This window comes from Macaca nemestrina, chromosome 20 (genome assembly GCF_043159975.1).
Source record: "Macaca nemestrina isolate mMacNem1 chromosome 20, mMacNem.hap1, whole genome shotgun sequence".
NCBI classification, from domain to species: Eukaryota; Metazoa; Chordata; class Mammalia; order Primates; family Cercopithecidae; genus Macaca; species Macaca nemestrina.
In genome coordinates, this window is record NC_092144.1 from 602,311 (window position 1) to 616,787 (window position 14,477).

Here is a 14,477-nt window from a genome sequence, read left to right on the forward strand (position 1 = left end):
GTGGGTGGGTGGATGGATGGACGGGTGGACGGGTGGACGGGTGGACGGATGGACGGATGGACGGGTGGGTGGGTGGATGGGTGGGTGGATGGGTGGGTGGTTGGGTGGATGGGTGGATGGATGGGTGGATGGATGGGTGGATGGATGGGTGGATGGATGAATGGATGGGTGGGTGGATGGATGGATGGATGGGTGGGTGGGTGGGTGGATGGATGGATGGATGGATGGATGGATGGATGGATGGATGGATGGGTGGGTGGGTGGATGGATGGATGGGTGGATGGGTGGGTGGGTGGGTGGGTGGATGGATGGGTGGATGGGTGGGTGGGTGGGTGGGTGGATGGATGGATGGATGGATGGATGGATGGATGGATGGATGGATGGATGGGTGGATGGGTGGATGGATGGGTGGGTGGGTGGGTGGGTGGGTGGATGGATGAACAGATGAATGGACTCTAGGCATGTAGTAGACAGGTCAGACCCTAAAGAAATTAGCCACAGTCCCTGTCCCTAGCACTGGACTCCCCCACTGAGGAGGCAGCTTTGGTGGGATGCTGGCTGGTCAATGGCTGTCTTCTCTCAGCAGAGCGTGTGCCTCTGGGGCGGTGTCTGCCTCGGTGTCTGGTGCTCCAGGGCCGCAGGGTGAGGGATTCTCATTCGCTTACCTGCCCCCTTCTTAACACACAGCCCACTCCGGTTGTGCGGCTGAAACCCTGAGCTGTGCGGTGCGTGGGCCCTGTTGTGGGGACACAGCCTAGTGCAGGAGGAGGCGGGGGGCAAACCCTCCGTGGCCCACGGCAGCTCACGAGGGGAAGTGCGATATCCCATTGGCTGAGAACAGGGACTGCAAACTCAGATGCCCACAGCCTGCAGGATCAGCCGGGTAAACACACTAGGTTGGATGCAGCGCGGTGACGACACCAACACCTCGTTAATTCAGGACGCTCGTCACGTGCGAGGCTCTGCTGTTCGCAGCAATGGCCCCTGGGAAACGGAGGCCTAGGTGGGAGGGTGACTGACCGGCTGGGCCACACGCCCTGCAGAGCTGGGTCCTGAACCCACATCTCTGGGCTCCAGGATCTGCACTGCTCCCCCTGCATGACGGGAAGAGGTGGGGACCTCGGCAAACGGCGTGTCCCATGCTCCGGGGGCCCAGCGCTGCCGGCCGTGTGCTTTTTTTTTTTTTTTTCAGAGAGTCTCACTCTGTCGCCCAGGCTGGAGTGCAGTGGCCGGATCTCAGCTCACTGCAAGCTCCGCCTCCCGGGTTCCCGCCATTCTCCTGCCTCAGCCTCCCGAGTAGCTGGGACTACAGGCGCCGCCACCACGCCCAGCTAATTTTTTTGTATTTTTAGTGGAGACGGGGTTTCACCGTGTTAGCCAGGATGGTCTCGATCTCCTGACCTCGTGATCCGCCCGCCTCGGCCTCCCAAAGTGCTGGGATTACAGGCGTGGGCCACCGCGCCCGGTCATGTGCTTCTTTTAAAAGAGACAAGGAAATTCAGGATTTTTCTGTGAAATTCCCCCAGTTTGTAAATATCAATGCTGGGTCTGAATGTCTGTGCCCCCCTCAAATCCCTCTGTGGAAACCTAAGCCCCACAGTGAGGGTATTTAGGGGGGGTCTTTGGGAGGCGAGGAGGTTATGAGGGCTCCACCCTCAGGACTGGGATCAGCGTCCTTGCAAAAGAGACGGCAGACAGAGCCCGGCCCTCCACCACGTGAGGACACAGGAGAACACGGCCCTCTGTGAAGAGGCCCTCGCCAGACACCGAATCTTCCGGTGCCTCGATCGTGGCCCTCCCAGCCTCCGGAACCGTGAGAAATAAATTTCTAGGCCTGGGACAGCAGCTCATGCCTGTAATCCCATAACTTCAGGAGACCAAGGTGCGAGGCTCTCTCGAAGCCAGGAGTTCAAGACCAGCCTGGGCAATACAATGAGACCTCATCTCTACAAAAAAATAATTTTTAATTAGCCGGGCGTGGTGAGTGGGGGCCTGTGGTCCCAGCTACTCAGGAGTCTGAGGTGGGAGGATGGCTTGAGCCCAGGAGGTCGAGGCTGCAGTGAGCTGTGAGGGCACCACTGCACTCCAGCCTGGACGACAGAGCAAGACCATGTCTCAAAAAACAAAAATTTTTAGGCCGGGTGTGGTGGCTCACGCTTGTAAACCCAGCACTTTGGGAGGCCGAGGTGGGTGGATCACGAGGTCAGGAGTTTGAGACCAGCCTGGCCAACATGGCGAAACCCCGACTCTACTAAAAATACAAAAATTAAAATTAAAATTAAAAAATTAGCTGGGCGTGGTGGTGCGAGCGTGTAATCCCAGCTACTTGGGAGGCTGAGGCAGGAGAATCGTTTGGACCTGGGAGGCGGAGGCTGCAGACAGCGGAGCTCGAACCACCACACTCCAGCCCAGGTGAGAGGGAGACTCTGTCTCAAAATAAATAAATAAATAAAGACAAGCACTGAGGGAGATTTGAAAAGACAGAGACACAGAAGGCAGGGGCCGTGTGAAGACAGAGGCAGACAGCGGAGGGGCCGTGTGCAGCCGAGGATGCCAGCGCCGGCCTGCAGGCACCAGACGCCGGAGGGCCTGGGACAGAGCCTCCCTCAGCGTCTCCTACAGAAACCAGCTCTGCCCAATCTTGGCTTGGACTGTGGGCCCAGAACGGTGATAGAACAAGTCTGTGTGTGTGTGTGTGTGTTTTGGTTTTAGTTTAGTTTTGTTTTTGTTTGTTTTTTGAGACGCAGTCTCGCTCTGTCGCCCAGCCTGGAGTGCAGTGGCGCGATCTCGGCTCACTGCAAGCTCCGCCTCCCGGGTTCAAGCGATTCTCCTGCCTCAGCCTCCCGAGTAGCTGGGACTACAGGCGCCCGCCACCACGCCCGGCTAGTTTTTGTATTTTTAGTAGAGACGGGGTTTCACCGTGTTGGCCAGGATGGTGTCGATCTCCTGACCTCGTGATCCGCCCATCTCGGCCTCCCAAGGTGCTGGGACTACAGGCGTGAGCCACCACGCCCAGCCGTCTGTGTTTTAAGCCCCACAGTTTGTGGTGGTTTGTGGTGCAGCCCTGGGACCCTCCCACAGAAGGTTGGGGGGAGCCCTGGCGACTTCACGTCCAACCTTCCCCTTTGCAAATTCAGAAACTGAGGCCCGGAGAGAAAGCATGACCCAGAACCCACCCTAGGAGGTTAAGGGAAGGAGCCACTCTACAAGTCCATAAACTGAGGCTTGGAGAGGGGAAGGGACCTGGCCGGCCTCAGGCACGCAGCAGGCCAGGGCAGATGCGAGCCAAGGTCCCGTGTCTGCGTTCCCAGCCTGGGAGACCGTCCGAGTCTCCACCAGGACCCTGCACTGCGGCCCACGTCACCTGCCGGGACCCTGCACCACGGCCCACGTCACCACCGGGACCTACCTCTTTGCCATGGTCCATATTAGTGTCATTTACTTGATATTTTCCTTTTAAATAAACTCCACTTACAAACATAACCGCATTTACTTTTTAAAGGAAATTGCAGGAAACAAAACATCTACAGCAGATGAACGGATAAATCCCCTGGGGTCCATCCGCACGCGGGAACGTGACCCAGACGCGAAAGGAGCCAGGCTCCGGTACGGGCCACAGCACACACTGAGGACGCCACGCTCCGTGAGAGACGCCAGACGCGAAAGGCCACACGGCGTGTGATCCCGTTTCTATGAAATGTCCAGGACAGGCTGATCCACAGGGGCAGCGAGGGGACGCGTGGGCGCCGGGGCTGGGCAGGGGGCGGAGGGGAGGGAGGGCTGAGGGCCGGCGATAAGTTCCCATTTTGCGTGATGGGAGCGTCCTGGAACCAGACACTGGTGAGGGTCGCACAACCCTGTGGGCTGCACTAAATCCACGGAATTGCACGGTTTAAACAGGTAAGGATTAGGATATGTGAATTATATCTGCATTTTTAAAAATGTGCATGAGAACCAGGCACGATAGCTCACGCCTGTCATCCCAGCACTTTGGGAGGCCGAGGTGGGCGGCTCACCTGAGGTCAGAAGCTCAAAACCAGACTGACCAACATGGTGAAATTCCGTCTCTACTAAAAGTACAAAATCAGCTGGGCATGTTGGCTTATGCCTGTAATCCCAGCTACTCCGGAGGCTGAGGCAGGAGACTCACTTGAACCTGGGAGGCGGAAGTTGCAGTGAGCCACGATCGCACCATTGCACTCTGGCCGGGGCAACGAGAACAAAACTCCATCTCAAAACAAATTTAAAAATCATATGAGGAAAAGAGGAAAGTTCACACTGCAACCATAACTCCCTGGTTTTCCATTAAAATAAACGTATTAATAAGATGAAAAGTCTCCATTCACACGAGAACCCTAAGGCTTTGCTAAAACAAGTACGTGAAGGTTTGCTGGGTGCTGGGAACCAGGATGTCTGCACGGTCTCAACGTCTGTCTCCCCAGATCACGTTCCAGGGCAGAACGACCAGATGCCGGGGCGAGGGCTGGGGAGGCCGCAGGCAGCACTTGGCCGAAAACGTGCACGGCCTGGCCTGCGAGTGGCTCCCGGGGCGTGCGCTGCGACGTCCCCATGCACCTGTCTCCCGATTCCACCAGTCCCCACAGATCTTCCTAATTATAAGGGAAACAAACAGCAGCATCACCGGGGAGAAACATCACCTTCACCAAGTACATTCATTTCCCGGGACTGCCGTGAGCAAAGGCCACACACGGGGGCCACAGGAGCTGATCCAGCCGGGAGTCTGAGGTCAAGGCGTGGGCAGGGCCTCGCTCCCTCCGCAGCCCCGGGGAAGGGTCCTTCCTGCCTCTCTCAGCTTCTGGGGGCTCCCGGCGGCCTTGGCTTGTGGCCGTGTTACTCCAGTCTCCGCTTCCTTCTCCACACAGCTATCTCCTCGTGTGTTTCTGTGCAAATTTCCCTCCTCTTAGAGGACACAAGCCATTGCATTTAGGCCCCACCTCTACTCCAGTAACTCCAGTGTGGCCTCATCTTAACGTCTGCAAAGGCCCTTTTCCAAATAAGGTTCCATTCTGAGGTTGGAGGTGGACCTGAGTTTTGGGGAACACCATTCACCCCAGGACACCAGGTCGTCAAAGTCTCCAGCACCAGTATCAAGACAAACCAGCACCGGGCGTCCTCCTGACATGATGGGCTGGAAGACACAGCACCCCCCGTGCTTCCTGCCAAAAACAACCTCAACCGGATCGCAGGCAGACACCAGGCAGATACAAACAGGGACGGCAGCCCAGCGGCCGGCGTGCACCCTTCAACACTCCCGGCTCCCCGGGACGGAACAACTGCGAGGCTAGAGGCGGTTAAAGAGACAGGACGGACGGGGCACGGTGGCTCACGCCTCTAATCCCAGAACGGTGGGAGGCCGAGGCGGACAGAGAGCTTGAGCTCGGAGTTCAAGAGCAGCCTGGGCAGCGCGGCGAAACTCCATCTCCACAAAAAAAAAATACAAAAATTAACCGGGTGTGGTGGTGCATGCCTGTAATCCCGGCTACTCGGGAGGCTGAGGCAGGAGAATCGCTGGACCCCAGGGAGCGGAGGTTGCAGTGAGCCGAGGTGGTGCCATTGCCCTCCAGCCTGGGTGACAGAGCGAGACTCCCTCTCTAAAAAATAAATAAAAATAAATAAAAATTAGCCGGGCGTGGTGGTGCACGCCTGTAATCCCGGCTACTCGGGAGGCTGAGGCAGGAGAATCGCTTGGACCCAGGAGGCGGAGGCTGCAGTGAGCTGAGATGGGACCAGTGCACTCCAGCCTGGGTGATGCTGAGTGAGGTCCTGTCGCAAAAACGGAAAAAAAAAAAAAAAAGGCAGAATGGCTAAATGCAACGTGGGATGGGAAAATACAGGTTGCTCTGGCACTGCTGGGAAAATTGGTCACATTTGAATCCACACTGAAAATGTGATCGGCTGGGCGCCGTGGCTCAAGCCTGTAATCCCAGCACTTTGGGAGGCCGAGGGCAGATCACGAGGTCAGATCGAGACCATCCTGGCTAACCCGGTGAAACCCCGTCTCTACTAAAAAATACAAAAAACTAGCCGGGCGTGGTGGCGGGCGCCTGTAGTCCCAGCTACTCGGGAGGCTGAGGCAGGAGAATGGCGGGAACCCCGGAGGCGGAGCTTGCAGTGAGCTGAGATCCGGCCACTGCACTCCAGCCTGGGCCGCGACAGAGCGAGACTCCGTCTCAAAAAAAAAAAAGAAAGAAAGAAAATGCGATCTCAGGATTGTGAGGGTACGTTTCCTGACTTTGTTAATTGTACCATAGCTACGTTAGAGAAGATCCTTGTCTTGGACTATACACCCTGGCGTGTTTGAGGGTAGAGGGCTATCACGGCTGCAACCTTTCTCAATTGTTCATCAGTAATGACAGTAGTAATCACGGTTTATACGGCAGGAGGCTGAGGCAGGAGAACCGTCTGGACCCGGGAGGCGGAGGGTGCGATGAGCCGAGATCATGCCGCTGCGCTCCAGCCTGGGCAACAAGAGTGAAACTGCGTCTCGATAACGATAATAGTAATTTATACAGACAGAATAAACGAGGCAAGACGTTAATAATCGGCGGATCTAGGTGAATGACACACAGGGACTCTGTAACTTTTCATCTCAATAGAATTTCCAACTTACAAAACCTGGATGGATCCTACTGTTCTTATTTCTTTTATCTAAGGTTGAAACCATTTAAAGGTAAATTTCTTTGATGCCCTGCACCACGCTGACCAGTGCCGCCCTCTGCCCCGGCCACAGCCCACATCAGCGCCCCCGGCTGTGGCTTTCCACAGGGGTGAGGGGTGAGTGCTGCCCTGGGGGTGCCGCGGAAACCTGGGGCACTGTGGGCCGTCGTCGCCAGGCGGGGCAGCCGGCGCTACAGGACGGAGGGGCCTCACAATGACACCAAACTGTCCCCAGGGCCTCGCAGCGTCCTCCAGGCAGCATGTGGGGAAAGCCTTCCGTGGCTGCCACGCCTCCAACCTAACTCCACGTGCCCCGTAACGCCAGAGGCCTGCGCGGTTCCGTGTGCTGCTTTTTTATGGTGGTAAAACACACGTAACATACAGTTTAGGGTTTTAACCGTCTTGGAGTGCAGGGTTCAGTGGCGCTCAGCGCATTCCCGGAGCTGTGCGGCCACCGCCGTCTCTCCGGAACGTCTACATCTTCCCAGACTCAGACCCCGACCCCGTCACTCACTCCCCGTCCCCTCCCCAGCCCCGTCCTACTTTCTGCCTCTGTGAATCTGATGGCTCTGGGGACCTCCGACGGTGGAATTGCACAGAGCTTGTCCTTCTGTGTCTGGAGTCTCACTGAGTGAGGCGTCCTCAGGGTCCGTCCGTGCCGTGGCCTGGGTCAGAGCCTCATTCCTCTTCTTGGCCGCGTCGTATTTCAGCGTGTGGATGGCCTCGTGTCTTTCCTTGGTCGCGTCGTATTGTCGTATTTCAGCGTGTGGATGGCCACGCCGTGTTGATCCACTCATGCCTGGGTCCAGGCGATTCTCCTGCCTCAGCCTCCATGAGGGAAGCGTTTGCCATTTCCAGCCAATGGGGGGAGGGAGAACAGCCGGAGTCTCTTACGAAGAGCCCAGGAAGGGACCTCTGCTCCCAGCGGACGTGGCCGGGCCCCGGCGATGTCGGGAACTGTGGCCACCATCTTCTGACCCTGAAGGTCGCCAAGCCAGCGTGCTGAGGACAGCAGCACAGAAAGACGGCAGAGGCTGTGGTCACACCACCCTGAAAACGCCCGATGCCATCCGGCCTCGGAAGCTGAGCAGGGTCAGGTCTGGCTGGTACTTGGATGGGAGAAGGACAGAAAGAACCCAGGTGGCCGGGCGCGGTGGCTCACGCCTGTAATCCCAGCACTTTGGGAGGCCGAGACGGGTGGATCACAAGGTCAGGAGATTGAGACCATCTTGGCTAACATGGCGAAACTCCATCTCTACAAAAAATAAAAATAAAAACACTAGCCGGGCGAGGTGGCGGGCACCTGTAGTCCCAGCTACTCGGGAGGCTGAGGCAGGAGAATGGCGTAAACCCGGGAGGCAGAGCTTGCAGCGAACTGAGATCTGGCCACTGCACTCCAGTCTGGGCGAAAGAGCCAGACTGTGTCTCAAAAAAAAAAAAAGAAAGAACCAACCCCCCAGGTATGGGTTCTTTGTTCTCAGAAACAAAACTCAGGTTTTGTTTCTGAGGCAGGGTCTTGCTCTGTCACCCAGGCTGGAGGGCAGTGGCACAACCTTGGCGGACTGCAGCCTCGAATTCTCGGGCTCACGTGATCCTCCTGCCTCAGCCTCCCACGTAGCCAGGACCACAGGTGTGCACCACCCTGCCTGGCTAATGTTTTTTACTTTTTTGGTGGAGACAGGGTTTCACCACGCTGCCCAGGCTGGTCTCAAACTCCTGGGCTCAAGTGATCCTGCCACCTTGGTCTTCCAAAATGCTGGGATTACAGGCGTGAGCCACCATGCCCGGCCAGAACCCAGATCTTCAGGGATGCTGTCAAGCCATGGGATTCATCCACCGTGTCAACTTGCCACACCCAAACCCTCGCCTTCAAGGAAAAGTTGCATTTGGAGCTGAACCATGTCAACTGTCACCCTCTCACAACTCCCTGCACGTCCCAGCGTAAGGCGCCCACGATGCGGGAAGGATGAAGTGTCATTTCGCCGACCGTGTCCCGCTTTGCGTCCATCCCCTGCCGGGCCTGGGCTCCGTGCACCAGGAGCAGAGGCGGACACGCCCAGGAGACTCTCCCTGAAGCGCTCACGAGATGAGGTGCGTGAGGGCACCACAGACAGCAGGACGACCTAACCCGTGGGACTTTTGTGTGCGGACGAGCCCAGCGCCAAAATGGCACGTGTCGGAGGAACGCGGGGTCGGTGCCCACAGACCTTGGCACGGACTCTGGCCTCTCCACAAGAGAAGCCCTGCGTCTTTTTCAACAGAGACCCATTTTGCTCAGGTCTACGCCTTCAGGTGAGGCCGGAGGATCAGGCATAAAGATTCATCCAGACGAGCCGTCCAGCAGGGCAGCTGCTTCCCGCCTGGGGCCACTTAGGTTTAAAGTCAGGTAAGATTAACTTGGCACCGCAGCACAGGCCACACCTCAAGGCCCAGCTGCTCACGGGACTCGCGGCAGCCACGCTGGACGGTGCAGACACGGACGATTCTGCTGGGCAGTGCCGGGCTGGGCTCACGAGAACCAGGGCAAAGTCGGCGGGGGATTCCCGGGAACGATGTCCCCATTCACGGAAGAGCCCTGCAGAGACAGGGGACCCTGTTCTGCCAAACCAGAGCCACCACCTTTCGGCCAGGGCAGGAACTGACCCGAGGCCAGCAGAGACCCCCGGGAAGCACGGTCTCCTGTGGCTGCCCGAACAGATCCCCACAAACAGAGCTTAAGACCACAGAAACGGGCCAGACACGCTGGCTCACGCCTGTAACCCCAGCACTTTGGGAGGCCGAGGTGGGGGGATCACCTGAGGTCAGGAGTTCAAGACCAGCCTGGCCAACAGGGTGAAACCCCGTCTAAAAATAAAACTAAAAATACAAACAAAATTAGCCGGGCGTGGTGGCGCGTGCCGTAATCCCAGCTACTGGGGAGGCTGAGGCAGGAGAATTGCTTGAACCCGGAAGACAGAGGTTGCGGTGAGCCGAGACTGCACCACTGCACTCCAGCCTGGACCACAAGACCGAAAGTCCGTCTCAAAGAAAAAAAAAAAGACCACAGAAATCCACAAAAATGCTTCCTCACACAGGCCTCGGGGCCGGAAGCCCATCCGCTCCGGAGGCAGCAGGGGAGGGCCCGTCCTGCCTCTCCCCGTGCGGGTGGTGGCCGGGGCTCCTCAGCATCCTTGGCCCGTGGCCCTGTCGCTCGCCTCTGCCTCCCTCATCCTGTCCCGTGTCCTCTCGGCGCCTTCACGCGGCTTCTCGTAAGGACAGCGGTCACTGGGTCAGGGTGACCTGAATCCAACGTGACCTCGTTTAATGACACCTGCAGAGATCCTGTTTCCACAGAAGGCCTCATTTTGGGGTTCCAGGTTGGCAAGAATTTCGGGGGGATAACAATGACCCGGAGCCGGGACCAAGTCACTGAGCCGCCGACCCCGGGTTCTTCTCGCAGGAGACAATCCAGGTCCCTTCGGTGCCCGACGGCTCCAAGTCAGGTCTGTGGTGACGGCCCCGAAGGTCTCACCAGTGCTGTGACCCAGGGGAGGCTCTCGGGAAGCTCTTCGACCTGCTGTGCCTCAGCCGCCTCATCTGTAAAATGGGTGGACGCCCCAGGGCTGTGGGGAGAATGGAACCCGGGGCTCCACGGAACTCTGAGCACCGCGCAGGACTCGGCGTGAGCCTCAGCACCCGAGGTCCTGCATTTGCAATGATGCAGCCCACGGCGCTCGGACGCGGGGCCCACGCAGCTGCTGGTCCAGCGTCCAACGTCTCGCCCGCACACCGGGATCGCTGCAGGGTTCTGTGGGGGTTCTGTGATGCCCGGTGAGCGGCCCAGCCCATCCACTCCCTCTTGCTGCTGTCACCAACTACCACAAATTGAGTGGCTCGACACAACACAAGCTAATCCGCTTAGGTTACAGGTCATAGGTTAGAGGTCAGAAGTCTAAAATCAAGGTGTGGGCGGAGTTGGTCCCTCATCTGCTCTGCCTTTCCCAGTGTCCCAAGGCACCCACATCCCTCCGCTGGGGGCTCCTTCCTCCCCGTTTGCAGCCACAGCGCAGCCTCTTCCAATCTCTCTCCGACTCTCACCCCCTGCTGCGAGGACACCGGGTCCCCAGATCATCCCATCTCAGGGTCCTTCATTCGGTCCCACCGGCAGGTCCCCTGTCGCTGTGTGAGGGGCACCTTTGCAGAATCGGAGGGCTGGATGTGGACATGGGGGCTGTTGCTGTGCCTCACACCGGTGCATACATGATGCGTGCTCTCAGAATGTTGTCTGGCTCCCACAGGAGGACCCTCAGCCCCGGGTTCTGGTCCTGCTTTTCACTGCGTAACCTCAGACACAGCTCTGCCTCTCTGTGCCTCAGTTTCCCTCAGCGCATAGGGCCCCTCCAGCATGGAAGATCCCTGAGGGCCTGAGCCACGGGCCACAGCCCCCGGGTGATGGGGCTTGGCTGTCCTCTTCCTTAACTCAGGTTTCCCTGTGACCAGCAGGGACTGGCTGTCCCTGTGCCTGCCATGACGTAGGTGACGGGGAACGGGGCTCCCAGGGGACAGCACTGGGGGCTAAGGCCAGTCAAGCTCCCTGGGGTTGCAGCCCCTCGTCCATGAGCAACTCCTCTGGGCTCCAACACAGGTTCATTGTCCACTTCTCCCCTCACCTAGGTCCCCTGGCCTCGGCCACCGCCATCTGTCGCAGCCTCCTCCCGCGTCTCTGCTGCCCTTCCAGACCCTCCTCCTCCCTCAGCGCCACTTCTACAAGGCCCCCTGGGCCTTCAAAACTGCACACACTCGGCCGGGCGCGGTGGCTCAAGCCTGTAATCCCAGCACTTTGGGAGGCCGAGATGGGCGGATCGCAAGGTCAGGAGATCGAGACCATCCTGGCTAACCTGGTGAAACCCCATCTCTACTAAAAAAAAATACAAAACACTAGCCAGGCGAGGTGGCGGGCGCCTGTAGTCCCAGCTACTCGGGAGGCTGAGGCAGGAGAATGGCGTGAACCCGGGAGGCGGAGCTTGCAGTGAGCTGAGATCCGGCCACTGCACTCCAGCCTGGGCGACAGAGCAAGACTCCGTCTCAAAAAAAAAAAAAAAAACTGCACACACTGCACTGTCCCCCTACTTAAAACCACCCCCACTCCTCGCCACAGCCCACAGAGAGAGTCCTCCCTCTCCAGCTCCAGCCTTGCTGATCTCCTTGCGGTGACGTACACGCGCCAGGTCGGCTCCTACTGTGCCTTTGCACCTGCTGTGCCCCGCCCGGAACTCTGTCTGCAATCCCCACGGCTTCGGGCCTTTCCACCTGCTGTGCTCCGCCCAGAACTCGGTCTGCAATCCCCACGGCTTCCGGCCTTTGCACCTGCACCTGCTGTGTCCCACCCAGAACTCTGTCTGAAATCCCCACGGCTTCAGGCCTTGGCACCTGCTGTGTCCCGCCCGGAACTCTGTCTGAAATCCCCACGGCTTCCCGCCTTTGCACCTGCTGTGTCCCGCCCAGAACTCGGTCTGCAATCCCCACGGCTTCGGGCCTTTGCACCTGCACCTGCTGTGTCCCGCCCAGAACTCTGTCTGAAATCCCCACGGCTTCGGGCCTTGGCACCTGCTGTGTCCCGCCCAGAACTCTGTCTGAAATCCCAACGGCTGCGGCTTCCATGGCTCAGGTCTCAGCTTCAAAGTCGCCTCCTGGGAGCGGGTCCCGGGGAGGCGGAAGCAGGTTCGGGGAGGAGGAAGCGGGTCCAAGGAGGCAGAAGCCGGTTGTAGGCTGCAGGCCGAGGGCTCCTGAGGCCGACAATCCCAGGCCCCCAGACCACACGTGGGAAGGGAGTTTTCGCAGCCAGCTTCTGGGGGCTCCCGCACGTTTTGGTGGGCCCTGGCTTGAGACCCCGTGGCCCCCACCTCTGCCTCTGTCTCCTCACGGCCCACTCCTTTGTGCGTCTGAGTCTAAATTTCCTTCTCCTTATAAAGACCCACCCTGATCCAGCCAGGCCTCATCTTAACAAGATTACATCCGCAAGGACCCCATTTCCAAATAAAGTCAGACTCCTATGGTACATGTATTGTAGGAGGACCCCACTGAACCCAGCTTAGGGGGAGGGATCCTCACTCAACCCAGCGTAGGGGAAGGACACCACTGAACCCAGGGTAGAAGGAGGGACCCCACTGAACTCAGTGTAGGAGGAAGGACCCCAATGAACCCAGTGTAGGAGGAGGGACCCCACTGAACCCAGAGTAGGGGGAGGGACCCCACTGAACCCAGAGTAGGGGGAGGGACCCCACTGAACCCAGAGTAGGGGGAGGGACCCCACTGAACTCAGTGTCCAGAAAAGCAAAGACACAACCCGATGGGAACACAGGCTAATGTTCCTGGCTGCAGAGGCCAGCTGGGAGCGGGGAGCACTGCCCCACCAGCAGGGGCCTGCGGGAATGGCCGATCATTTTCCCAGACACCGTAATGACTGCAGCTGTAGGACAGCTGCTCTCTCAAAAGACGGGGGACTATGCAAGGCCCTGTCACCTTTGCAGGTGACTTCACACAGTTTATCAAAAACCACAGAGGGGCAGACCCGTCAGCAGAGGTGAAGGTTACAGTCCTAGGTGGAGGCGCGCTGTGTCCACGCGCCCGCCTTCCCCGCGTGTTTGAAAACGTTCATTTATCATAAGATCCAGGATAAATAAACAAAGGCCGCTTCTTTGGCCACCCTGGAAGTCCCTGCAGCCTCCCATCTGGAATCCTGGGGTCTGTCCCGGCGCCAGCCCCCTTCCAAACACCCCTTCCCGCACCCCCACCGCAGGCCAGGGTCTCGGGCCCCGGCTGTCACCCGTGAACAGCTGTCCAGGGGGCTCCGGCGGCAGAGACACCCCGGCCGCTTGTCACTCTCGGCCTCGCCCGCCCCATCCGAGTGGGGGGCGGTGCACCCGCGCATGCGCGCCCCTCCCCCGCCGCCCTCTCCCCGCCCCTCCCCACGTGACGCCGTGGGAACCCGGACCCCAGCGCCTCCGGGTGGGGGCAGCCGCCGGGCGCCGGCTGGAGATGGGGGTCCGGGGTGGCGGGAGAGCAGGAAGGATGGGGAGGGGGCACCTGGCTCGCGGGGTCCGGGGGGTCCCGGAGGAAAGGGTGGGGGAGGGGAGGCCGCCGCGCACGGGCTCCCGGCGGGGGGGGGTGGGGGGGACTCACCCGCACGACGTAGGAGACCCCAGGCCCCAGGACCCTGGCGTCGGGGTGTAGCCAGCCGTGCGCGGGCTTGTGGATGAAGCTGCCCTTCCGGATCCACTCGGCGGCGGCGGCGTCCCCGGCCCCGGCCGCCCCCCGCGCGCCCCGCGGCCCCCGCGCCCCCGCGCCCCGACAGCGGCTGAGCGCGGGCAGGGGACAGGGCGCCGCACAGCGGGGCTCGCAGGCGCCCAGGACAGCGGCCGCCAGCGCCGGGACGCCCCCCGGGCTCGCCGGCTCGGACTGGGGGTCCGCGCCCCCCGAGGCCCCAGCCGCCCGCGCCGCCGCCGGGCCGCGACCCAGGAAGCCGCCCGGGGCCGCGAACTTCCACTGCGGCATTCGGGGCAGCAGCGCGCAGAAGGTGGTGGGCGCCTCGGGCTCGGGGGGCGCCGGGGGCGCCGGGGGCGCGCGCCCTCCCGGACCCTGCGTCATGGCCGCGGCCGCCCCACGGAGCCCGACCGGGCGCTGCGCCTGGCGCGGAGGAGGCCCTCCCGCTCCGCCCGCTCCCTCCCGCCCCCGGCCCGGTGATGTCATCCGCCCGGCCCAGCGCGCAGCCGCGGGGGGCTGCGCCCCTGGGACCCCGGCCCTCCTCGTCCCGGCCTCCT

General features: G+C 60.0%; 1 protein-coding gene across 1 annotated transcript in view; it reads right to left on the bottom strand.

Moving 5' to 3' along the window:
• LOC105486618 (SHC adaptor protein 2) overlaps window positions 1–14,319 on the bottom strand; it is a 41,253-nt gene extending 26,934 nt beyond the window's left edge. Inside the window, exon 1 of the mRNA XM_071087349.1 lies at window positions 13,840–14,319. Coding sequence (XP_070943450.1) covers window positions 13,840–14,304 — 465 coding nt within the window. The 5' untranslated portion in view covers window positions 14,305–14,319. The remainder of the gene's footprint in view (window positions 1–13,839) is intronic.
• Between the last annotated feature and the right edge of the window lie 158 nt (window positions 14,320–14,477).